This window comes from Rattus rattus, chromosome 8 (genome assembly GCF_011064425.1).
Source record: "Rattus rattus isolate New Zealand chromosome 8, Rrattus_CSIRO_v1, whole genome shotgun sequence".
In the NCBI taxonomy this organism is placed as follows: domain Eukaryota; kingdom Metazoa; phylum Chordata; class Mammalia; order Rodentia; family Muridae; genus Rattus; species Rattus rattus.
Window position 1 is genome coordinate 72,360,115 of NC_046161.1, and position 24,542 is coordinate 72,384,656.

The window sequence follows — 24,542 nt, forward strand, 5'->3', positions numbered from 1 at the left end:
GAAGGGGTACAACTTGATTACAGTAAGAAATTGCAAATCCTGTGTATGTTGTTTATTTAGTTTGTAACCCACCGAGTTCAGTTAATGCTGGAATATTACCTCAACTTTTGGGCTTGATTTTGTAGAAATAATCATAATTGCAATGGTTTGATGAGTACCCCTGTCGTGACATGCCCAGAAGACAGCCTCTCAGAGCACTCTTTCCCACCCTTGGGCTCTTACATTCTCTCCACCCCGACTTCTTTAATGTTCCCGGAGCTAGGGACTGGGACGTGGATATAGATGTCCCATTTAGGGCTGAGCACTCAGGAACCTGTCCTCCGCTGGTTTTGTAAATAATGGACTCCACCGCTAGTGGAGACTGTGTTGTCTCCTCCCTTATAGATGAATCTAGTGTGGATAGATCAGGAACTTGGCTATGGGATCACCCTAGGAATCAGTTTATGATAATGTAATTTTCCTTCCCAGGATTTAGGGTGGCATTCCCTAGAAGCCACCATGATGTGTTCAGGCAGACCCAGGTAAATATTTTCTAGCTAGAGCCCAAGAATAATTTTACAGTCCCTAACTAACGCTTTGAGCTTCTTTGTTCTCTGAAGTTACCCTTCTGGTCCTGTTCCATGCCTGCTCCTTTGCCTCTATCTTCTTCCTGGCAGTTTCCGGTTTTCCCACTCTCCAGTCCTAGAGTTTTCCTAGTTCTTGAGATTCCATTTGTGTCCAAGTTTAAATTCTTTTATTAATGAGACTAAGAACCCCAGGAGGAGGCTTGTGTTTCTTCAGAATCGTATGATGGCTCTACATAGACTCCCCGAGATTTCTTATCTGCCTTTTAATTCCTCTCCTTAAAAGACTTACGTTTATTTCTGTGTGTATACACCTGTGTACGTGTATGTGCCACCGTGAGTGCGAGTGTACCCAAAACAGCCAGAAGGCATTGGATCACCTGCAACCGGAGTCACAGGTGATTGTGAGCCATTTCACATAGATTCTGGGAACCTTACCTGGAGCCCCTGCAAGAGCACTTAAGTGTTCTTGACAGCCAAGCCATCTCTCCAGCTCCCTGTGTCTTAATTCTTTAATCAGCCAAGAATAGGAACCCGTTCCTCTGCCCCTAGACACCATCCTTTTGACCAGTTATGACTCTACATGAACTGCTGCCCACTGTAGAAGAAGCTTCTCTGATGAAGGTTGAAAGCGGCACTAATCTCCCGTATAAACAGAGACTTAGAAAGCAGTTTAACAACATCCTTAATAAAACAGCAGTCATGGGCTTCCTACATGGGGCCTATATCATATTTCCTCTATAGATAGGGTCATGGACTTTGGACAAGGTTAGAGCAGGTCTCAGAGCCAATCAGAAAGCAGTTGATTTTCCCTATAACTTTCATGCCACTCGAGTTACATGCAGTTAAACCACCAATGCACATAAAACAAAAATGAGTCGTAAACATCAGTTTTCAGATGAAGAATGATTTTACTAGTTTTAGAACTAGTCAATTTCATTAAAAGTGTTGAATGGTTAAGGACAATAGGCTGGCCAATGAATGCACATTTTTCTATTAGTCTAACAAGTAATGAAGTAGTAAAACTTAATAAAATAAATATTTGTGAAGATAAGATCAGTACCTACTTTATTGAAACACTGTTTGCTTCATAGTGACAAGCCTGTTTAATTAAAGCACAGCTACAATTCACTGCTGCTTACTTGTACTCTAGATGGACTCCATCATAACCAATAGCCCTCATCACTGTTATTTATCGTCTCAACCTGTATTTACTGGGTCATAATTTCCCAAGGGTCAGAACTAGTAATCTAAGCTACTTAGTAACCCAGTGGACTTCTGCCAAAAGTAGACAAAGACAGTCCCTCTGTTTGCAAGGCAGACTGGCTTGAACTGTTAAGTTTGTTTTATGACTAAAACATAATCATTTTAGTTACTTTAAAAGCTGCCTTTTTACCAGCACTGTATGACTTATTAGGCTCCTTATCTCGTGTTCACTAGTGATGATTTGTGACTCCCATGTCATATGGGCTAGCTGTCATCTAGGAAAACAAGGAGATGGGTGAGGGCTGGCAGAAGCCTAGGGGAACTTGACTATCTTGTACGTTTCTTCAACAGTGGAGCAAACAGAGAGATGGTGAGATCAGAGCTTTGGTAGATTCAGAGGCCGAGGAAAACAGCCTTCAGTCCTCTGGATTCAGAAGCAAATAAAGGAAGGGAAAACAATAGAGTGAGGAGCTGGGAATCGCTTGATCACCTTGGTAAGGCCGGCTCTCCTGTAGCTGTTGGCCGAGTGCCCCTGGCTCTTCTGCTTCCGCTGTGGGGGCTGTAGGTGTGTACCACTGACTTTGCCAAACGTGATTGTGGAGAGTTAAACTCCAAGATACCCAGTATAAAGAGTTACTGATTTATTGGCCAAAATAGTGTAATGTAGGAAGGTGTGAGTCTCCAAACCAGCAGCATCTGCCCCAGGAACTCCTGGTGTGGGGCAGTTTGTTTTTGCTAGCCTTCTAGGGTACCACCCTGTGGGACCACAGAGTCCAGAGGCAGAGTGGTAATTTGGTTTTTTCAAAATGCTTCAGAGCTATCCCTTAAGAAGATTTAAGGTGAAGCCCACAATATGATTTATGTATTTATTTATTTATTTATGTACTTAATTAATTACTTACTTATTTTGGGGAGGATTGAGACATGGTCTCATTACATAGTTCTGGGTACCTAGAACTCTCTATGTAGACCAGGCTGTCCCAGACCTCATATCGATCCACCTGCCTCCGCTTCTCAAGTGCTGTGATTAAAGTGTACACCCCTACTCAGGTTGTACAATATAATTTATGGTGTGAGTTTGCTCCAGTGGTTCTCTACCTTCCTAATACAGTTCCTCATGTTCTTGTAATCGCCAGCCTTAAAATTATTTTTGTTGCTACTTCGTAACTATAATTTTGCTCCTGTTATGAATCATAATGTAAATGTCTGTGTTTTCTGATGGTCTTAGGCCACGTTTAAATGTCCAGAGAGGGGTTGAGAACCTGTGCAAACAGTGTTAGATTTCCTACCACCGCATAGAAAGGAGTGTGCATGTTGCATCTCCTTGGTTTCCCACGTGGGAAGCTACCCATTCAGTCTTTCAAACCTAAAGTTGCAATAATGCTGAAATCGTTTTTCTACTGTGCTTAAATACAGACATCAAAATGTGCTCTCCTAAAGCATTGCGAATGTGCAATTCAATCGCATTGATTTACATTCAAGCAGGAAACGTTTTTTTAGCAGGGCTTCCCTTCTTTGGGTGTACTGGGGTCAACCATCCTGACAGTGGCAAGTCTGCAGCTCCGGAGTGGGCTCGGTGCAACCCAGGAGCTCAGCGCCGCCCTCTGCCGAGCATCCGGGAGATGGCCGTGGTGTAGGGCTGCGCGGGGCCAGCGAGGGGAGCTGCAGGGCAGCTTTTCCAGGGAAAGCGGCTGGTCGTCCCCACTAGGAGCCACTCCGCCTTTTGTTTGTTTTGCTGCCGGAGGCCGCGGAGCGGCGGGTTCCTGCTGGATGCCACGCGCTGCCGGGTGTGGACTTGCCGGGTTCGCCCGCTCGGATCCCACTGCCCTTGCCTGCCGGGCCCGCTCGGGTGCACGCGCCGCCCGGCTGTGATCGCCGCCAGTAAGTGGGGCTGGGGCTGGAGGGCTACAACGTGACCTGTCGCTGGGTGCTGGGCGGTACCGGCTGACCCGAGCGAACTCACGGCCAAGAAGGCTAGGGACTGCGGTTTCTCGGTGGACCCGCCGCGGTCCTGTGGGTCTTCTTTGCCGAGAGAACTCCCGAGCCTGAGGCTCTTGATGGGTGTGTTTACCTTTCAGTCTGAAGAAGCAGAGCACCCTGGCCGACTTGAAACCTCTTGTGGGTGGGTGGGTGCTGACGACTTGAGATTATCATTTGCCTAACTAGGCCCTTGTTAGTCCCACCCCGGTCTGAGCAACACACTTGCTCGCAACCATTTTACCCCAGATTTCCTTTTACTCCGATTTCTTTCTTTTCACACTAACCAGATGCTGAAAGATTTTTTTTTCAGAACAACGTTTATTTTTTTATTGTTAACCTTTTAAAAGTTTGACAGTAGCATTTATGGCTTGTACCGGAGGTAAAATTAATGCATCTTTCTGCAGAGGAATGTATTCGTTTCCACTTATTACTAAGGAATAGCTTTTACTAAGTCTGAGGAGATTCCACCCTGGATTTTGCCCACCTGATTGATCTGAGCTATCAACGCCGTTTTTTGTTTGTTTGTTTTATGATTTTGAGCCCAGTAGTCTTTGTAATGAGAGCAGTTTGATAGTTAGCAGTTTTCATTTCACCCATTTCCTGGTGAGTCTGGGGCTTTGGGGCGTGTCTCAATAATGAATGGTGCCCTTGCTTCAGATGAAATTTTAAAGAGCTTTAAATCAGTGTAGTCGACATATAAATTATTTGCAAGATGTGTGCCTTGACTGCATAACTGTTACAGTAGCTAATGTATGCATGAATATGCACATCTGAAATAGTTTCTGAACAATTTGGTAGATTCTTTAAGGCCCTCGAAGAACCTAGACTTGGAGAACACTGTAAGTCAGAGTAGAACCCAGGGCGGTGCTGGGAGTTTTTAATTTAAGATGACATCCCGTGTAGCCCCTGCCTCCAAAATGCAGCCTCCCAGCAGCCCCCCCCCCCACTTTTCTGCTCTTTGCTTTGGGCTCTGCCTTATCCCTTTCTTCAGTCACACTGGTAACTGAGTGAGAAGAGGGCAGCTTCAATTCTTAATGAGACCAACCAGTTTCCCATAATGGAGGAGTGTGCTGTAGGGTCCATGAAGCCCGCCTGAGTGGGCATCCACGCCGAGGGGACTGAGCATTTATACGAGTCACAAAGGGATCATTTCTCCTCCCGAAATTTCCTCCCTGTATGCCATGCATAATTGTTCACAGGAGAAGTAAGGAGTTGGCCATCAGGAAAATGGAGTCTTACTTGCTGACCGTTCACTCACTCTGTCAAAGCCCTTCTCACAGGCTCCCTGTTCTGTCCTGTTTTTCCCTCACAGCTTTTTTTTTTAAGGTTCCTAATAAAGCTGGAGATTGTTTCAATTCTCAAGCATTTGAATTATCTTTAGTCATTTTCCCTTTGTCCTTTATATCAGTGAGTCACCAAGACCTTTGGAATGTGTTCGTATAGACTTCCTTTCGAATCTAATCTAGTTCTTGCCCTTCCCTTCCTACAGCCTGAAACATTTGGAACCACCTTGTCGCCAGCCTCCTTAGTAAGCCCTCCCGGGATGTTCACCCTCGCTGTTCTCTTCGTCTGTAGCCTGTCTTAAGTTTTTCACACGGTCACTTTTTGCGGTACCTCCTGGCCATGTGGCCATGGCTCATCTATTACGTCAGTTCCACACTAATCCATCTGATTTTTCAAGGCCATTCCTAATGGACCTCATCCTTCACATCTAATTCTTTGCACTTAATGTCTTACCATGGGGGCCAGACTCCCCCAAATGTCTTGATCATCTTACTCTCTTTAGAACCTCTCTTTATCCTCCACATTCCCCTGTGCTAACAGACCCCATCGCTGGGGGGAGGAAGTCCTTTTGTGTATTTGTAAATACATACATGTGTGTATGTAGGTGCATGTGCTTGCGTGTGTCCATGGGAATGGTCAGAGGTCAACACTGGTTGTCTTCCTCGGTGACTGCCTTACATTTGGAACCAGTGTCTCACTGGTTCCGTTAGGTTCCAGGTGAGACTGTGCCCCACTTTGGCTTGTGTGGGTGCTGGGGATATAACTCGGGTCCTTAGACTTGCACAGCTAATACTTTTTCAATTCCCAAGACCTGCGAGTCTTTTTGTCATTGGCGTTACTCATTTCCCATCTTTTTCCTAAAAGTCTTGAAATATTTCTTCACCAGCCTGTCGTTATACTGTTCCCTAATTGGCTTAGGTTATTTTAAGTCTCTTGAGGCCAAGAAACATATTTTATGGATGGCAATATGTCCTTGTGGTTTGAGAGTGAGGCAGAATTGTGGTTGGGCTTGACCGTTACGTTTCGGTCCCACGGCTGTGTCGGATCCTTCCAGCAATTACTCTCCCCTTAAAGCCAGTTGTAGTGTGAATATGGTCTACAGTGCCTACTCAGTCATGGCCGACCACAGTATGCTTATCCCTTTACAGCTACGGGCAGAGTCCTAAGCAAGTGGCCTGCACTTGGTACGTTTGTAGTGACGACTCGTATGAGCCTGGAGGAGAACCAGGCTGACTACGCAGTGACTCTTGCCCTAACTGACAGTGCTGGAGCTCACAGTTTTCCTGGCTGCTGTTCTGCTGCTGGGATCTGTTACTATTTTTCCTTCTGAACCTTGCCAGGAACATTTCTGCCTTAAAAAAAAAAAAAATCAGCAACCTCTTCTACTTCATTTTGTGGGACCTTGTCAAGCTAAAGATATACCTACCCAATGCACTCAGATACTTATGAAAGATATATGCCTATATATTTTTATCTATTTATATTTCTTTGGTTTGGTTTTTGAGATTGGTAGTTTGAATGAAGATGCCCCTCATAGGCTCATAGGGAGTGACACTGTTAAGAAGTGTCGTCTTGTTGGAGTAGGTGTGTCCTTGATGGAGGAGGTGTCTCACTGGGCTTTGAGGTTTCAGAAGCTCAAGCCAGGCCCAGTGTCACTCTTTCTGCTGTAGAACTCTCTCCCGCTCTGCTGTAGTTACCTCTCCCGCACCACGTCTTCCTGCGTGCCACCATGATAATGGACTGAACCTCTGAACTGTAAGCCAGCCCCAATTAAATGTGTCCTTTAGAAGAGTTGCAGTGGTCACGGTATCTCTTCGCAGCAATGAAACCCTAACCAAGGGGGAGGCTTGCTCTGCAGCCCAGACTGGCTATAGACTTGCAGTGATCTTCCTGCCTCAGCCTCCCACGTGTTGGGATTGAAACTGTGAACCATCACTCCTGGCATTGACTGTGTGCATCTGTGCAAGACTACTTACCTGCCGCTGGTTTCTGGCAGAATTCTGGGTATAATGACCACTGTAGTTTCATCTCTGCTGCTGTGATGGAACACATTGACCGAAAGCAACTTAGGGAAGGTAGGGTTTGTTCTATCTTACAGTTTACTTTCCATCACAGACGGGAGTCAGGCAGAAAGTTTAAGCAAACCATGCAGGAATGCTACTGGCTGGCTCCTAGCTCATGCTCAGTTACCTTTCTTACACATCACCTGCTCAGGGTGTGGTGCGAACTGCGGTGGACTGGGCCTTCCTACACCAACAATTCAGACAGTCTCCCGCAGACCAATCTAGGCAATCCTTCAGTTGAAACTCCCTTCTAGGTGACTCTAGGCTACTGAGGGGCAGTATCTCACTTGACTGTCCACTCTTCATTAGCATTCTTTGAAGGCCATAGCACTTTTTACAATTAAGTATAGTTAGTTAGTTAATTTTTTTGAGGTAGGGTCTCATTGTATAGCCCTGAAACTTGTTATGAGCCAGACTAGCCTCGAATTCACAGAGCTCTGCCTGCTGAGGACTGAGGTGAAAGGCATGCTCCCCCACACCTGGCTCTATGGCATTCTTTTTTAAAGTCGGGATCTTGGTGGTTCAGGCTGCTCCCAAGATAACGTTGCCACAGCCTCTTGAGTGAGGGCATTTCAGGTGTAAGATACCACACCTTGCCTAGGCATGGCATCCAGAAAGAGGCCTGTCACTAGTGTCAGACTCTGACCGTGGACTTTAGTGTTTATAGATGGTCTGATACCACGATGGTACGTGCTGGATGAATTAGACACATTCTTCTGAAATAATAGTGTGACTGTCCTAACTTACACTAGTGCGCACCTTTGGACTACAGCTCTAACTTTCTTATCAAAATACACATGCTCTGGCCAGGTATGGTGACTCACACCTATAATATCAACACTCAGGAAGCTGAGGCATGGAGATCAGCATGTTTAAGATCAACCTAGAGTACATAAGAAGTTCCAGGCCAGCCTGGGCTATAGAGTGACCAACAACCCCCTAACAGAAACTCCCAAAAACCCATTTCGTAAAAAGACTTTGGCGAAGCAAATAATTTCTGGTGCAAAGTGCATTACCATCCTGGGGAAATGTTGTGGGAAGAAGAAAATGCAGCTGCCTTTCCTTGAAGCCCAGGAAGTAAACGAAGCAGGTCAGATTCTCAGAGATGGTAATTCTGGCACTTCTGCTTACCCTGAGAAGCCAGCCAGTAAGAGGAACGCGGCCCTATTCGACAGTTCAGGGCAGTGTTCAGCCCAAGCTGAAGCCTTACATTCCTAATTTCCTTTTGAAGTTACTGGAGTGTTTTCCACACTTGGAAAGACGAACTCTTCCTGGGAAGCGTAATTCGTGGACTCACTGTACAGACCATATCCACATTCTGGGTTGTTCTGCGAAGTTAACTGTGGGTTCGGGATTAGGGAAATACTCATAAGCCTTTACCGAGGTCTGTGGGAGCATTTGATGCACCTTTGGTAGACGAAAGGCTGTTTACATTTTCACGTTTAAAAGTGTGCCACTCTGAGGGTGATAAAGATTCGATGCTCGTTAATGGGGTCTTCTGACCTCTTGGTGTTGGATGGTCTTCAAGTTTAAGTACAGAAAGAAGAATTCCCAGTTTCCTTGTGTTAATCCCAAAGATGGGAAGAGAAAGACCACCAACCCAAATTATCACAGACAAATTAATTTAATTAAAGCAAGTTTTCTTTATACATGAACTGCCTACCCCTGATGTGGGATTCGAGAGGTCGGCATTGGACACAACAAGGTATAGGTTTTTATAGCTCAGCGGAGGGAGTTTTCCAAATGGGGGATGTGGCAAACAGATAGGTGGGGTTACAGAAGCAGCACATAGCAAGGTGGGCATAACAACCTCTTAAAACAAAGGCAGGGGGTTGGGGATTTGGCTCAGTGGTAGAGCGCTTGCCTAGGAAGCGCAAGGTCCTGGGTTCAATCCCCAGCCCCGAAAAAAAAAAGAAAAAAAAAAAACAAAGGCAGGGTGGCAAGGTGGGCATAATAACTTTGAAATAAGGACATGGTAGCTGATTCCTGGAACAGACAGCACAGGACGATTGTAACTAAGGTTACAGTGGGGCATAGCACAATGTTGAGAAAAAGGTTTAATCATAAACAGGAAGGTGTCTAGTTTCTCTTTACTATACGATGGCTTTCGATCCCAAGATGGAGGCAGGTTGGTCCATCACTTGGAATTAAGATCCAGCTGAACGTAGCATTTAAATCTATACTTATTAGCTTCCAGGTATATATTTTCATACTTTCAATATTTTCCTAGATTTCCGGCTTGTCATCCTCAGTTTTAAGATGGAATGGCCATGGTTGTGCCTCATTCTTCATTCAGTCCTTTCCCCTGTGGTATGTGAGGAACACACCTTTAAAGGTTTTGTCTTTTATTTATTTTGAGACAGCCTCATTCTTTATTCTGTCCTGGTACTTGTCATGTCGCCTAGACCGAGCTCAAGCTCATAGTGATCCCCCTGCCTCTTAAGTTCTGGGATTATCATACCCAGCGGAAACACACATTTTTTAAACGAATATTATCAAAAGTAGTTTTTATGTGACATGGGTATAGCATAACCCAGGGTAAAGTGCTGCGACTATGGTGGCCATAGAGGCCACACTAAAGTGTGACGCTCACAAGCACAAGGGATGGCTCTGCAGTCAGGAGCTCTTGTCTCTTTCAGAGGACCCAGGTTCAATTCCTAGCACCCATACAGTGGTTCAGAGTTATCCATAGCTAAAGTCCTAGGGTACCTGACGTCCTCTTCTGGCCTCCATGGGCACAGTACACACATGACACACAGGTCTATATGCAGGCAAAACACCCATACATATAAAATATGTTTAATATGATCAAGAAATATATGATTCCTGTGATCCACGTGGTAGGAGAGACCGACTCCCTACAGGTGTCCTCTGACCTCTACACATACACCACGGAATGCCCCATCCATGCACACAAAATAACTCTCTTCCGACCTTCACCAAGTGTGCACATGTGTATACATGCAGTCGAAACAGTCATACACATAAGGTAAATTAATCTAAAACTTAAAAAAATACAGTAAACGTGTAATTTTCTAGAACTAAGATGAAGAGTTATACCTACTTACCACCTCTAACTGGAACAACAAAATATGAGGTGGTTTGAAATGTGAAACTTTTTAAGTTCCAACGTGACACCAACAGTCCCACAACCAGACATGACTTTCACATCTGATTCTGTAAGAGATTGTGGTTGAAATACAGACATAATAAATATTCTCTGTGAAATTACCCTCTAACTCTGCCTGTGAGCTATAGTCTATGTTTAAAGTATATTCAAAACCACCTAGATACAGATATTCCAAAATAGCATGCTTCTTCCTAGATTTGTAGTTCACAAAAGTGATAGTTAATGCTTTTGTCCTCTTGGATTTTCTTTATATGTAAGTTTATCAGAGAATGATTTCAGATGAAACCGAAGGAAAAGAAAACAAGATCTGTGGAGATCTACATGGGGACCAGGTCCTGGCCTCTGACTAAAGCTGTAGTGGCCGGTGGCCAGCTGTGTCATTTGTTTGTGTGATATCTGTGCCCCTTTCCTCTGCAGAGGTGAGCAATTGTAATGGAGATGTGTAACCCCTGGAGCCTCAAGTGTTTAACGGTTTCTTCTGCAGAAAACATTCACTGGTCCCTGCTCTAGTTTTATTTCCGTACTAAGCCACTATTTTATCCTTGGGGCATTTTAGGGAAGCATGGTAAACTGAGTTACCACCATTCACAAGTTAAACCTGTTGTAATTCCAATCTGACAAGATTCAGAATTACCACGGGAGCATACCACTAGATGTGTCTGCATTTCCAGAAAAACTTACCAGGGGAGACCACCCTGGATGTGGGTGGTACCATCCCAAGGCTGGGGTCCCAGACCCAGTGAACATGAAAGATGCTGAGAACTGGCACCCCTCTCTCCCTGCTTCCCACCGCAGGTGCCCCGTGACCAGCCTCCTTCCGTCGTGACTTGCCTGCCATGGTAATGCACCTTAAAACTGAGTCTAAAGGGGCACTTCCTCCATTAAGGATTGCTTATGTTGCTTTAGTGAGGTTTTATCAGCAATGAAAAAAATCACTGAGACCAGGGTTAAGATCATGAAACGATTCCTGGGATGTAGAAGAAGACCCAGCAGATAACATATTTAATGCACTCCTTTGTCATGGTACAGACAAACCAAGTTCTATGTAAAGAAGATAGCCGCTGTTCCCCCACCTTTTTTTTTTTTTTTAAGATTTATTTATTTCATGTATGTGAGTACACTGTAGCTGTCCTCAGACACCAGAAGAGGGCATCGGATCACATTACAGATGGTTGTGAGCCACCATGTGGTTGCTGGGAATTGAACTCAGGACCTCTGGAAGAGCAGCCAGTGCTCTTAACCACTGAGCCATCATCACTGCAGCTCATAGCTGCTATTCCTAATTCAGGAGCTAGTAGTCGTCTAAGAGACAAAATGCATATGAGATTTGTTTGCTGAAGTGTATACAGGGGAAGAATCCCTGGAGAGGGACATATAAAAGACATTTGCTGTTTTTACGTAGCTTATAAAGAAATTCACAGTATTAAGTTGCTCTCATAATGTTGTTACACATTTGAACAAGGATACAGAAAGTAATTACAAACCTGTAATTTTCAGGAGTGGCATGAGAAGGGTGTCAGGAGGTTGTACATAAGCAGACTCCCATAAGCAAAAGGGTCTTGGAAAACCACCGAGGCCAAGAGTCAGAAGCTCTCCCTGGGAGTCTGGAAAGTCTGAGTAGCTTTGTTTGGTTCAACCTCAGCAGAGAAATCCCCGTTTGTGTGTGTGTGTGTGTGTGTGTGTGTGTGTGTGTGTGTGTGTACATATACATATACACATACATATATATATATATATATACACACATACCTACACAAACATACACACATACATATACACATATACGTATACATATATGTAATTGTGACATTGATTCCTCAACCATGAATGTTCCAAAATAAAGAATGGACTGCAATTCTGCTGTCCCCGGCCTGTCTTCTAGGCTGTGAATGAACAGGGTGTCTGATGGGGGAGCCTGGTCATGAGCGGATGTCCTATGAAGCTGAGGAGAGGGAACTGGGGCAGGGCACAGGAAGGTCTTCACCAGTTTCACCTCGCTAGGAAAACGGTAGCATTCATTTCAAACACTTGCTAGAATTCTTTGAAAGAAAGCCTTTCTCTGTTTAGATAGAGCATTGCCCAAACACAAAAGACTCCTGGAACAGCATGGAGGGGCCTAAGAGGCCTGAAGCTCCAACAGCTCTGTGTGGTGTCCACTCTTCCTCTGCCTCAGAACCTCAAACTGCTTCCGGAAAGCTCAAACGAGCCCCTGATCTTTGTCTTGTCCTAGAAGAGAGAGACGCGCAGAGAGGTTTCTGTACCCAGGGAGGTACAGAAAATAAATAGCGAGGTCTAAACTTCACATTTGGGCCAGCCTTTGAGAACCTGCTGTGTGCAAAAAGAGTGTGCATCATGAAGGCACAAAGAACAGAGACGTGGGGGCTGCATCCCTGCAGAGAACCGTCCACCGGGTCACTCACCATGTAGCAGGGGCTGGTATAGGTGGGGACAGGCTGTGATGATATCACGAGCAGAGGTCCTTAGCTGTGCCCATCCATGGGACAGGACAAGAGGTCTAAAACGGATGTGTGAGTTGACCTAGGAAAGAGGAGGCAGTTCTTAACTTGGAGCCTTCCCCCACCAACTTGCTTTAGTAATCAATGTAATAACCATCTGTATTGTGTATCACAAATGTGAATGCACAAACACGGATAACCTCACAACTGTAGAAAAACATAATAGTTGGCCTTTTGACCAAATTGTAAGGAACTCAACAGTTTTAAGCTGCTCTCTGCTGTTAGACTGCAGTCCCAGTGAATCATGGGTAAATGTGAGAGAGAGCGGACCAAGAATTGGAACCTGAACTCCATACAGTTAGATACTAAGTAGTTTTGTGGTTACCTTTGGTTGTTTTGAAACAGAGTTTCCTGTATTTCAGGCTAGTTTCAAACTCTTGTGGCCAAGGATGACCTTGGACTGTCAGATCCCCCTGCCTCACATTAGTAGTAACAGGATGACAGGCAAGTACCATCGTGCTCAGGTTAGGCCGTCCTGGGGGCTGAACCCAGTTCAAGCTTGGAAAAGCACTCTACCAATGGAACTACATTCCTAGCCCCCATACAGGGGTCTTAAAGGCCCAAGGGAAACTGCACATAAAAATACTCTGGGATGAAGAGGGGATGCCTCTGTTTTGGCCAGCTAGTGCTCCAGAGATTTCTGAGTGATCCCACAGTAAATTCGGTTAATTTTTATGGTGTCTTTATACTGTATTTATAGCATGTGTTCTTTCAAAATGGAGACATGTGGTGGAAGCAAGCACAAACTGAGGCAAGTGCACAGTGCCCTCTTGTACATGACTGTGACTATAGCCTGCTCCGTCTTTATGACCGTATGGCTTAGAAATAAAGCACTCATGGCTGAAGGCTTGGTTCCCAGCTGGTGGATACAACCATTGAGAGCTGGTTGGATCTTGAGGACTCTGACCTACCCAGTGGATTCCTGATTGGACAGCAGCATTGGATGGTGATGGGAATTTCTGGGGGTTGGTCCTAGTTGGAGGGAGTAGATCACTGAGAGCGTGTCCTCTATGACCTATCTTGTCCTAGGCCCACCATGTCTCTTTCTACTTCCTGTCAGCCATGAGTACCGCTTTGCTCTTAATGAGCGTGCTCACCCTTTGGCTAAAGGACACAAGGCAGAGGAAAACGGCGAATACCTCCCAACACAAATCATAAACTTCAAACATTAGGAGACATTTTTACGTTTTGTTTTTTGGAACACGATCGTGCCATCTATGGGGTGTGAGCTTTCATAAACACTATTGTTTCACAGTGTCAGAGGTTGGACAAGCCAAGGAAGGTCGACCCATCCTTTTGGTCACAGTGTTCTGCCTTCCCACAGCCCCCAAACAACCAAGCCAGCCAACTGTGGGTCGAAACATCTGAAACTATGAAGTAAAATATATCATTTCTCTTCTTTTTTTTTTTTTTTTTTGGTTCTTTTTTTTTTTGAGCTGGGGACCGAACCCAGGGCCTTGCGCTTCCTAGGCAAGCGCTCTACCACTGAGCTAAATCCCCAACCCTCATTTCTCTTCTTAAGGTGTTTGTGTTAAATATTTTTCCCCAGTACCCGTGCTGATAATGAAAGGCCGTTTATCGCCTTCCTGTCAGTATAACCTTCACCTGCTGTAGCTGGACTGCTTTTAGCTCCTCTTGGTAGGCTAGTGAGTTCAGTATCAAGGGCATTTATGAGGTCATCCAGCCAGAAACCAAAGGCAGATATGTTCAGGGAGGATACGGCAGCCCTGCCAATGGCAAGCAGGGCTAGGCCTACATCTTTCTGTTTATCCTTAACAGATGAGACTCTCGTCTTTGCAGTTGATGCCCTCCGGTTACAGAGGACTCCATGTGCTCCAGCTAGGACAGCTTTATACAACCAAGCTGAAGGCAGAAACTCAGACTGCATCCCTGTCACCGGTCTTACTCCTCCTTACAGCCCTCCTCTGCCCTCACCCACTCACTTCCCTTTCGGTATCGTGTGCTGGTGCCACAGCCTCATCTCTAAATAGTTTTCAGTAGGAAGCGCTGTATCTCTGCTGGACTCTAATTTATGCCAAGGCTAGAGGGGGTGGCTTCAAGGCCTGAATCTGCTGGCCTGGAATCAGATCAGGGTCTGTAAGCCCAAGCTGCTGCGTGGGCTCGACGGCCCCGGCAGAGCATCCTTTCTTCTTTGCATTGTCCATCACCCTGTCGTGTCCCAGAGCAACGGAGCATCCCTTCTCTGCTTTCAACTTAGGACTCGAGTCCATCATCTCTGAACCACAAAAATAATAACCGAACAACACTGGTCTCAGACATACTTAACCTCTTCTTGCTTGAGTGTGCTTAGAGTTGACTTTAAGTTGACTTCCTGCCTGGTGCTAACAGCTTTTGACTAACGGCTCCCTGAGCGAAGTGGTCCTAATGTCAGGAGTGACTAATCTTTTCTCTAATATCACTTTGCATACTTGGAAAAATCACATCCCTCCCCTGAAACCTCTTTCACCTCCAGCATTCTGTGTTCTCTTTGAGAGCCCTCACTATGTTCTTTAATGTCTCTTTAAAGTTTGGCATCTAGACATGAATAGCAGCTCGGCTTGGTTTGGGCCTCGTGTTGCCATGTTGCACACCATTCCTGTTGTGTTTTCTGTGAATGACATGCCATGAGGTCTCGAAGCTCGTCCACTCGGTCTGAGCATTCTAAATAAGGCTCCGCTAACGCACTGCCTTCAGGAGGAAAGTGGAGCCTTTAGAGCTGTTTGTAACTGCCTAGTGCGCGTGTGCTGTGGGTTCAGGGGTTGTTTTGTTTTAGAGATAGTCTGGCTGGGTTTTGTTGGTTGGCTGGCTGGCTGGCTGGTTGGTTTGCAATTCTTTAAAGATCAAGCCCAGGCCTTGAGCAAGTCGGCACATGCTGTAGCACTGAGCTACACCCTTAGATGAGACGTGTTCTGTATGGTTTTAATTCAGTACACCAGGTAGTAAACTTGTAAAAAACATCCCCTTTCTGCCCTTCCATTGCCCTTCCATTGCCCTTCCATTGCCCTTCCATTGCCCTTCCATTGCCCAGATAACGTAATCACGTGTTCCACATCCCAACCTGTGTCTGCTCCTGTTTCTGATTAAGTCAGGTCAACTGCCTTTGTCTGGCCCTCCATCATTAGTCCCTTGGTCATGGCAGTGGCCCTGGCTAGTTTCTCTGCCTTTGCTTTTTCTGCTCTAACAACTATTCAATCTCCAGAGGATTCTCCCTCTTCTGTTTCTCTGCAAGACTCTGGAGGTTTCTCTCTGCAAGATTAAAACTCCTCTATGATATACAATTGGGCCCCAGTCTGAGGTGGTTTTTGCCTCCTCTGCCCTTGCCTTCTCTGCACCCCAGTCCTCCCTGGAGAGCTTTCGAAATGATCAAAGCTGATTCCCACTCAGCCTGCCCCTCAGGAGCGGCCGTGTATCAGGATGTTTGAGGCTCTCCAGGTAATTCTAAAGTTCAGCCAGTAGGTCCCTAGGCTTTCTTTCCTTCTAAACACAGCAAAGTATTATTCCTACCAAGCTTTCCCGTGTGTGTAGCTTTCTCTACATGCAATCCCTTTCTCCCCATCTGTGTAATAGTCCTGTCTATCCTTCAGCATCCTTGTACTGCCCCATCTCAGAAGCTCGTCGCCTCTTCTCACTCCCACAGTTGGCTGCTCTCTGCCAGGTACTCTGAAGTAGCACATACTACATTTTCTGTATGTGTGTGTCAACTGTGGGTTATTTCAGAGGAAAGTACTTTCTTTACACTTAATGTATACCCCCAAAGCTTACATGTTTAACCTCTCAGCAAGATGACTAGAATTGACCATGGCATCGGCACATACAGAAGCACTAGTCCTACCTGCTGGGAAATCTCTGAGAAATGACTTGACATACAGCACACAAGGCTGCTGCCATGACACGGTGACAGTCAGATCTTGCCAAAATAGTTGGTTTTCATTTCCTGATAATAACAAACAAATTGTAACAAGGGGGAATTGTTAGGGTAATTGTGTGTTAAATGATTCAGTGCGTCTTAATTTCATTAAAGTGCTTCATTCATAAGTAGTTTTCTTAATAATCTGGGAAAGCCTTGTCACAATTATCCACTTTAAGTGGAGAAGGAGACAGTGGTGTATTAGCTGCAAAGCAAAGGCTTTTGTTGATAATTGCTAGGCTAAGGCCATAGCAAGAAGGGAAGCAAGCGCCCACACACACACCACTGTAAGAGTCGCTGCTAAGCTTTAGTCAACACGGTTCATCAGGAGGGGGAAGAGTGTGAGGATCCAGAGCGAGTGCTGGAGATAATTACGGACGGAAACAGGGTCCTGGAGGAGCTGTGCAGTTAGGCTGCAGGGAGCTGAGTGGCACTCGATTATTAACTTTATGTGCATACACACTTGCATGGCATGTTTTCTTCAGAACACTAAACACGTCAAGATTAGCTTAAATAGAAATATGCAAGGTTGGTTAGACAGGAAGAAAAATACTTAATGAACTAGGGAAAAATGCAACCTGGTCATAACAGACCCCTAATATTAAAAGCAACAACTTACTATTATTTAAGGAGAAGAACAGATGTCAGGAACAAAACAAACAAATAAATGTATATTTATGGGGATGGTCGATGGCTCAACAGCTAAAGGCACTTGCAGCATAAGCCTGGTGATCTGACTCTGATCCCTAGAACCTACATAAAGGTAAAAGAAAAGAACTGACTCCACAAATTTGTCCTCTGACCTCCACACTCATGCAGTGACACACCTGCCCCCGACCCCCGCCATCATGCCCTTTCATACATGAAACACACGCAAAGACACAAAATAATAATAACATTTAAAACAAATGATATAGTTCATTAGGTGACTCTTGACAAATCAGAGTTCCAGTCAGTTGTTTTGTCTGTCTGTTTGGTATCTGGAAGATAACATACAGCGGTGGCTTGGGACTCTCAATACACTACAAAAGAAATCGCACGTACCATAGGACATACGCACACTGTAAGCTCATGAGGGTGCATGTGGTGAAGAGGTCAGATGCAAGACTGCTGCCGTCTCTTGGGCAGTGGCCAGATGTTCTTCGCGTCAGGTTGACACCTGGATGCAAACAGTCCATGGTAGGACGCTCATCCATGGAAGAACCCAGTTGAATGACGGAGTTCTGGGACGGTCCCATTAAGTGAATGTGTATTCGTATTTTTTAAATGAAGGCAAATTGTTCAGTGTGTTCTGTGCGCCTTTTAAAAAGATGCCCTCCTCCAACTGTTTTTGAGGAGAAGCATTTAAACTTTCAAGCTGTAGTGATGTCAGATTTTCAGACAGACTGCAGGGGGTACCCCATCCTCCGACCAGACCAGTGCAGCAAGCTGTGGAGGGTGGCCGCCTTCAGCATCGGATGTTTATTTCTCCCAGCTCTGGGATCAGGAAGCCTTAAGGCTGAGGTTCTAATGGACTTGGATTTCTGCAAGTGAGAGACCTCTTCCCAATCTGGAGATTGCTCACAGATGGCCTTCACATGGCAGAGGTGGGCAAAGGGGACAAGACACTAAACTTGTCATATCAGGGCCCTACCCTTTGAATCTCATCTTTTACCCAGTCAGCCTCTTTCCAGGCTTGATTTCCAAGTGCAATCACCTGGGGAGTTAGAACTTGTAGTTAGGAATGGGAGTGGGGTGAGGACACAGCTCAGAACACAGATCGGAACACAGCACACCGCTCACCCTGATTTTCCCCATCAATGTTTTATCCTATTTGCCTCAGACCTGCACATGCACGCACACACACAGAATCTTGACGATGGTCAACTCTACAGTGGCTTAATTACAGTGTTTCAGCTTTAGGCTGCATTCCATAGGAACTATACTTTGAATTCTCAGTTTTGATCTTTTCCCGGCCTTGGGTGATGTGGGACCATACTCTCTTGATGTTGAGTAGCGAGAGCAAGCCGTAGCTCCTCAGACCTGCCATCCCATCCGGGGGTGAACAGCTGATCCCTACAGAGGCCATTGCTGTGATAACTGTATTTTGTGTTTCCACCCCATTGTGACTACAGAAATGCACACCTGCGTGCGCAGACGCTATTTAATGCTGGGTAAAGTGCCAGCTGTGTGTTGAGCGTGGGGAAGGTGAGCTAGGCTGAGAGGTGGCATTTGGAATACCAAATACATTTTCAACTCATAATATCTTCAACTTATAGTGGCTTTATCAGGACATAACCCCATATGCAGCTTAAATCACATTGTCCTGTCCTTATCACTAATCTTTCCGGGTGTGTGTTCCAGTAACACAAGTGCTACTCTTGAGCTACAATATAGGCATCAACAAATTTAAGATAGATACAGTATTTATCTCATTTGCTTCCATTTATCTGATACCCATTGACTGGATGATGTCTTTTATATAGCTTCCTTTCTTCCTTTCTTTTTTCCTTTCTTCCTTCCTTCCTTCCTTCCTTCCTTCCTTCCTTCCTTCCTTCCTTCCTTCCTTCCTTCCTTTCAGTGTAGAATCCAGTCAAAGCCTATATTTAGAAACATGGGATCTGGCAGCTGAGGAGATGTTGGCTCAATGTAGTAAAGTGTTTGCTGTGCAAGCATGCAGACTTCAGTTTGGACCCATATAAAAAGCCTGGGTGATACAGCTGAATCCCAGAGCTGGGGAAGGGAGAGGTGCAAACGGATCATGGGGGCCCACTACACAGTCAGTCTAGACAAAACATTGGGCTGCAGGCTTAGTGAGAGAGCCTGTCTCAAATAAGGCAGAGAGCCATAGAGGAAGAAAGCCCATGTTGACCTCTGGTCTTCACATGTGCACATGTGCATGCGTGGGTCAGTGCACTTGTGCTCACATGAACACACTACACATACACATACATGCACACACACAGACACAGACACACATGCACTCGCATGTAAATGCACACACATGCACACACACACACACACACACACACACACACACACACACACACACACACACACATCTGAGGTCCTCCAGAACAAAACTCTGCAATTATGCTTTAGGTTACCCACTTCCCTCCTCAATCCCCAATTAGACCCTATGCTTTTATTGCTGTTCCTGTGTTGCCCCCATTCCTTTTTGTCCTACAAGATGCCTGGCTCTCCTCTGTGACTCAGTTTCTTTAAGGACTTTTCTTACAGCCTCCTGAGCACAATTGGAATCACCCCAACTGGAAGCCAAGCCAACTCACCCCACCCTCGTTCCCTCCAAACACCCGGTACCCTGCGCCCACTTGAAATACCACCACCCTCACTCATTCCTAACATGGCTAAGCCCTCCTTTGAAAGATGGGCCTATCTCTATAAACATTTATTAATATTTATGTGCTTTATGAATATTTATCATTGCAGTAGAATACATCACTGTAGAGAAAGCACAAGGAAGCTGTGGGGAACCTGATCCTGAAGGTCAAGAAGAAACCAAATGTCGCCCCAGGGGAAGGACGGAGCTGAGCCTGAGGGGGCTGAGCTAGGCCCTGCCGCTCTCCTGTGTGATAAAGAGCAGGGAAGTCAGGGTTGCCGCCACAGTTCTCAAGGATGCTCGAGTCGGGCACAGCTTTTACAAGAACGTGGCCTAGGCTTAATTTTCATTGTTGCCTTTCAGTTTGGAGTTTACCTCAGACACAGACGGTTTACAAGCAATAGTGTAGTACTGGAAACTGCACCTAGTCTCCATGTAAGTAACCACAGAGCTGAGATCGAGACCCGAGAATTACTGTGCGTGCGTGTAACAATGTCACCGACTAAACCACACTGTGGTTGCATTTCACCATGTCTCCACTGCCATCGTCCTTTTCTGAGGCTCCTGTCTTGGATCCCATGTCCAATGTGGTTGTCATAGCTCCTGAGTCGCCACTAACCTGACGGTTTCTCTGTCTGCTCTTGTCTTTTATGATGCTCTTGGCACTTCTTACTGCCCAGTTGTTCCTAGAAAATCCTGTACCCCTCACTTGGGTTCGTCGGGCCGTTTCCTCGTGGTTGCACTCCCTGCAGTTCTGCGTGTTTAAGAGAACACCGTAGTCTGCGTTTCAAGGCACTGGCTTGGTGTCGTGTCTTTCTTATTGCATCATACCCGGAATTTATAAATCACATCTCCTTAGTGAGGAGGTTGAACTCACCTTTTACAACAAGGATATTTGGAGGGTTCGTTTTGTTTTGTTTTGAGACAGGGTCTCATTGCATAGCCCTTGCTGGTCTGGAACTCCTTGTGTATACCAGGGAGTGTCCCGACAGAGCAGGCGCACCATGAATAGACTGGCCTCTAACTCACAGAGATCCATCTGGTTCTCACTCTTGACTGTGCCACTACCAGGGCATTTGGGTTTTGTTTTTTGTTGTCATTTTCCCTAGATTTCTTCCTGTATAGCTATCTCTTCCCAAGAAGTCAACCAATATACTTTGAGATTATACGAATGTCCTGTTTTGCCCAGCCACCTCTTTTTCATGTCAGTGGGTCTTGCCTACTGCAAGTCTTACTGTGGTATTCACCTAACAGCCCATTCCTTCTTTCCCGCTTTCATTTACATTTATTGACTGGAATTCATTTGGAGGGGGCAGCTGCATAGACGAAAGTTAGGTGCGGGGGCTAGAGAGATGACTCAGCGGTTAAGAGCTCTTCCAGAGGTCCTGGGTTCAATTCCTAGCAACCACATGGTGGCTCACAACCATCTGTAATGGGATCTGATGCCCTCTTCTGGTGTGTCTGAAGAAAGTGACAGTGTACTCATATACATAAAATAAATAAATCTTAAAAAAAGAGAAAGTTATGTGCAGTATCATTTGAACCTTTATTAGTTAGCAGTCATAATACACCTTTATTCTTTTTGTTATGTTATGAATGTTTGCCTGAGAACATTGCAGTCATCTGAATGACAAAGCTTCTTTATTATAGGCAGACTAAATGACTCTCAATTATTTAAATTTTTAAAATATCAAGGATTTATTTAAAAACATACATGGGTAGTTGCTACATAGCATATATATATATATACACACACACACATATATACATATATACACATATATATGTACACACACACACAGGCCTTGGATGGTTCATTGTTTGTTTAGCTTCTGATCATCTAGAAAAAAAATAGACTGTTGATGAACTACAAGTAGTTCGTGATGCGCATGTCAGTTTTCCTTCTGCAGTGTGGTACGGCTTCCTCTGGATTGCGTATGTTTACACTAACTGTAGTTGATGTGCAGAGAACACACTTAGCACAGGTACCCTTAGTTCAGCAGCCCTCACACACCACAGTTATGCAGTTTTTCCAGACAAGCCCTGACCTGGAGATAACTCATCACATTGCTTTCCAAGCACGACCTCTGGCTCCATAAAGACACTTATTTGCATTTGAAAGAGAACACGAAGGCCAGGCGTTGATGCTTTTTCTGTGACTCTAGAGCATAAACTCTGTAGGCTGTACAGTACTCAGAAATACTCAGTTCTGTTGTTGTGGCTAGAGATAACCAGCAAGTGTAAACATGCTTTATCCCAATAAAACTTTATTTAAATGAGTAAGTGGCAGTCTGGTGGTTACAGTTCCAGATTCGAAATGTTCATTAGCATTTGTCCTAACCATCCATGCTTCCCCGCAGGCAGAAGACTGATCTTTGAAAATATGTATTTGGGAGATAATCACGTTCTGTTGAATACCTTGTGCTGGTGCTGCCATCGAAAAATCTGGTTACAGTCCGGGGAGGCCTGCTACCATTGCAGGACTGAACCGCCTCGGCCCTGAGATGAGTGTCCCGACAGAGCAGGCGCACCATGAATAGATACACAACGATCAAACAGCTTGGGGATGGGACCTATGGTTCTGTCCTGCTGGGGAGAAGCATTGAATCTGGAGAACTAATTGCCATTAAAAAGTAAGTTTATACTTGACTCTTGCCAATTCAGTCAGCTCTGCCTCTCAAGGTGGTTCCAACTCTGTCCTGTCCATTCCCTGTCTTTGAAACGTTTCTAAAGAGGAGTGAATGGGAGATGTTAAGAAGACTTAGGCAAGATTCTAACGTTATGAAGGAGCCATAAGACTTCTGATGAGGGAGGGGTGAAGTTAATAAACTTCATTTTCCAGGAAATGTGTGGTTATCTGGTGTCTGCTGTTCTGTGTCCCCTTGTGTTTAGTTCTTGTAGCCACAGTTCAGACATGTGGCATTACTTCCCTGTGGCTATATAGCAGTTTCCTCCAGGCTTGTGCATTTGAACAACTTACCTATGTTATATCTCAGTGTCTGTGGGCCAGCACACCTTAGCTGAGCTATCTGGTCCAGGGGCTCTTCTGAGGCTGCAATCAAAGTGTGACTCAAAACTACAGCATTATTAACAGCTGGGCAGGGAAAGGGTCTACTTCTAACCATCATTGGTTAGGTTCAGAATAAAAAAGTTAATACTTTCTTTGTGTGTGTGTACCCACAGAGGCCAGAAAAGAACATTTGCATCCCTTGGAGCTGGAGTTGCAGGCAGTTTGAGCTGCCTGATGGGGGTGCTGGCTATGCGGGTAGCCATACCACTGATTGAGGGTTCTCTGCAAGAGCATGCAACACTCCCTTAACGCTAAGCCACCTCTCCAGCCCTGAATAAAGACTTTTTTAAGAAATGATGTTCTGCCTATCACCTGGAAAAACTATGCTATTTCTTTTTCTTCTCTTTCAGAATGAAAAGAAAGTTTTACTCCTGGGAAGAATGCATGAACCTTCGGGAGGTTAAGGTATTGATTAATTTATCAGAGAATGATTCTGTCTGGCTGATTAGAATAGCTGTTTGTATGGCTAGATTTACAGTTGCCGTTGCTCGTTCGATTCGCATTTTCTTACCACTGCTGTGTGAGCAGAGGATACCATACAGTTGGTGCCTGGCCGGGGAAGACTGGAAGTTACCCAGTGGACATATTGTTACTAGAATGCCTTGGTCATTAATGGATTCTTCAACCAGCATCTTTCAGTAACTGTTGATTTGCCGAAGCTTGGCCCCCACGGTGTCACTCCTGATTACTGGTGCAAAGGGCAATCTGCCTGAAGCTCGTTTTTTCCAGATATCAGTGCCTCTTGCACTTCCTTGCACTAACGTGGACTCCGTTGAGTGTGATGGAATTCTTTGACCAACACTGAGCTTTGTCAGCATTGCACGGAGTGTGTTTTCACTATTTTTGTTTGGTTCGTTAGGTTATTTTTCCCTTTTCTCCCTTCCTTCCTTCCTTCCTTCCTTCCTTCCTTCCTTCCTTTTTTGTTTTGGGGTTTTTTTTCCTTTTTGTTTCTTGTTTTTTCAGACAAGGTCTGCCTGTGTAGCACAGGTTGCCCTTGAGCTAGAAATACTCTTTAGTCCTGCAGCTTCTCACTTGCAGTCGTTGACAGGCTTCACCACGCCTGATAAAAAGAACCTCCCGATCTTCCCCACCCCCACCCCGCTGATGGGCAAGCCCTGGATCTCACGCCTACTCAGCTAGTGCTGCACCCCAGCCCTGACCTTCGCTTTTGTTCCCTTTTCTTTCTTTTCTCTTCTCTCCATACTGCCTCGCTCATCTCTTACGTCTTCCCTGGCAGACTGACCACTTGGGTTTTCCATACATAATTATTTTCCTGTGCACTGGAGTGCTTCATCCATTGTTGTCCCTCTCATTCAACCGTTTGAGAAGCCCAGGAGGATATGAAATCAGCCCATCTAGTACATGGAGTAGGGTTTGGGGTCTAGAGCAGGGGCCTGTAAGCTTTGTTCATAAAGGGCAAAGCACTAACCCTTTCAGACTCCATACGCCTGAAGACTGCATACATTGTCAGTGTATGTATGTAACAAGTGAAACATGTTATCAG

At 45.2% G+C, this 24,542-nt stretch overlaps 1 protein-coding gene across 2 annotated transcripts in view; it reads left to right on the plus strand.

Moving 5' to 3' along the window:
• Positions 1 to 24,542, plus strand: part of Cilk1 (ciliogenesis associated kinase 1) — a 58,391-nt gene that overhangs the window by 287 nt on the left and 33,562 nt on the right. Inside the window, exons 1-3 of one of the 2 annotated variants that reach the window (XM_032911587.1) lie at positions 3,442 to 3,650; positions 22,329 to 22,601; positions 23,389 to 23,443. In XM_032911587.1, the coding sequence (XP_032767478.1) occupies positions 22,501 to 22,601; positions 23,389 to 23,443 (156 nt within the window). In that variant the 5' untranslated portion in view covers positions 3,442 to 3,650; positions 22,329 to 22,500. Of the gene's footprint in view, positions 1 to 3,441; positions 3,651 to 22,328; positions 22,602 to 23,388; positions 23,444 to 24,542 lie in introns of those variants that run through there. The other variant, XM_032911585.1, reaches the window with a different exon arrangement.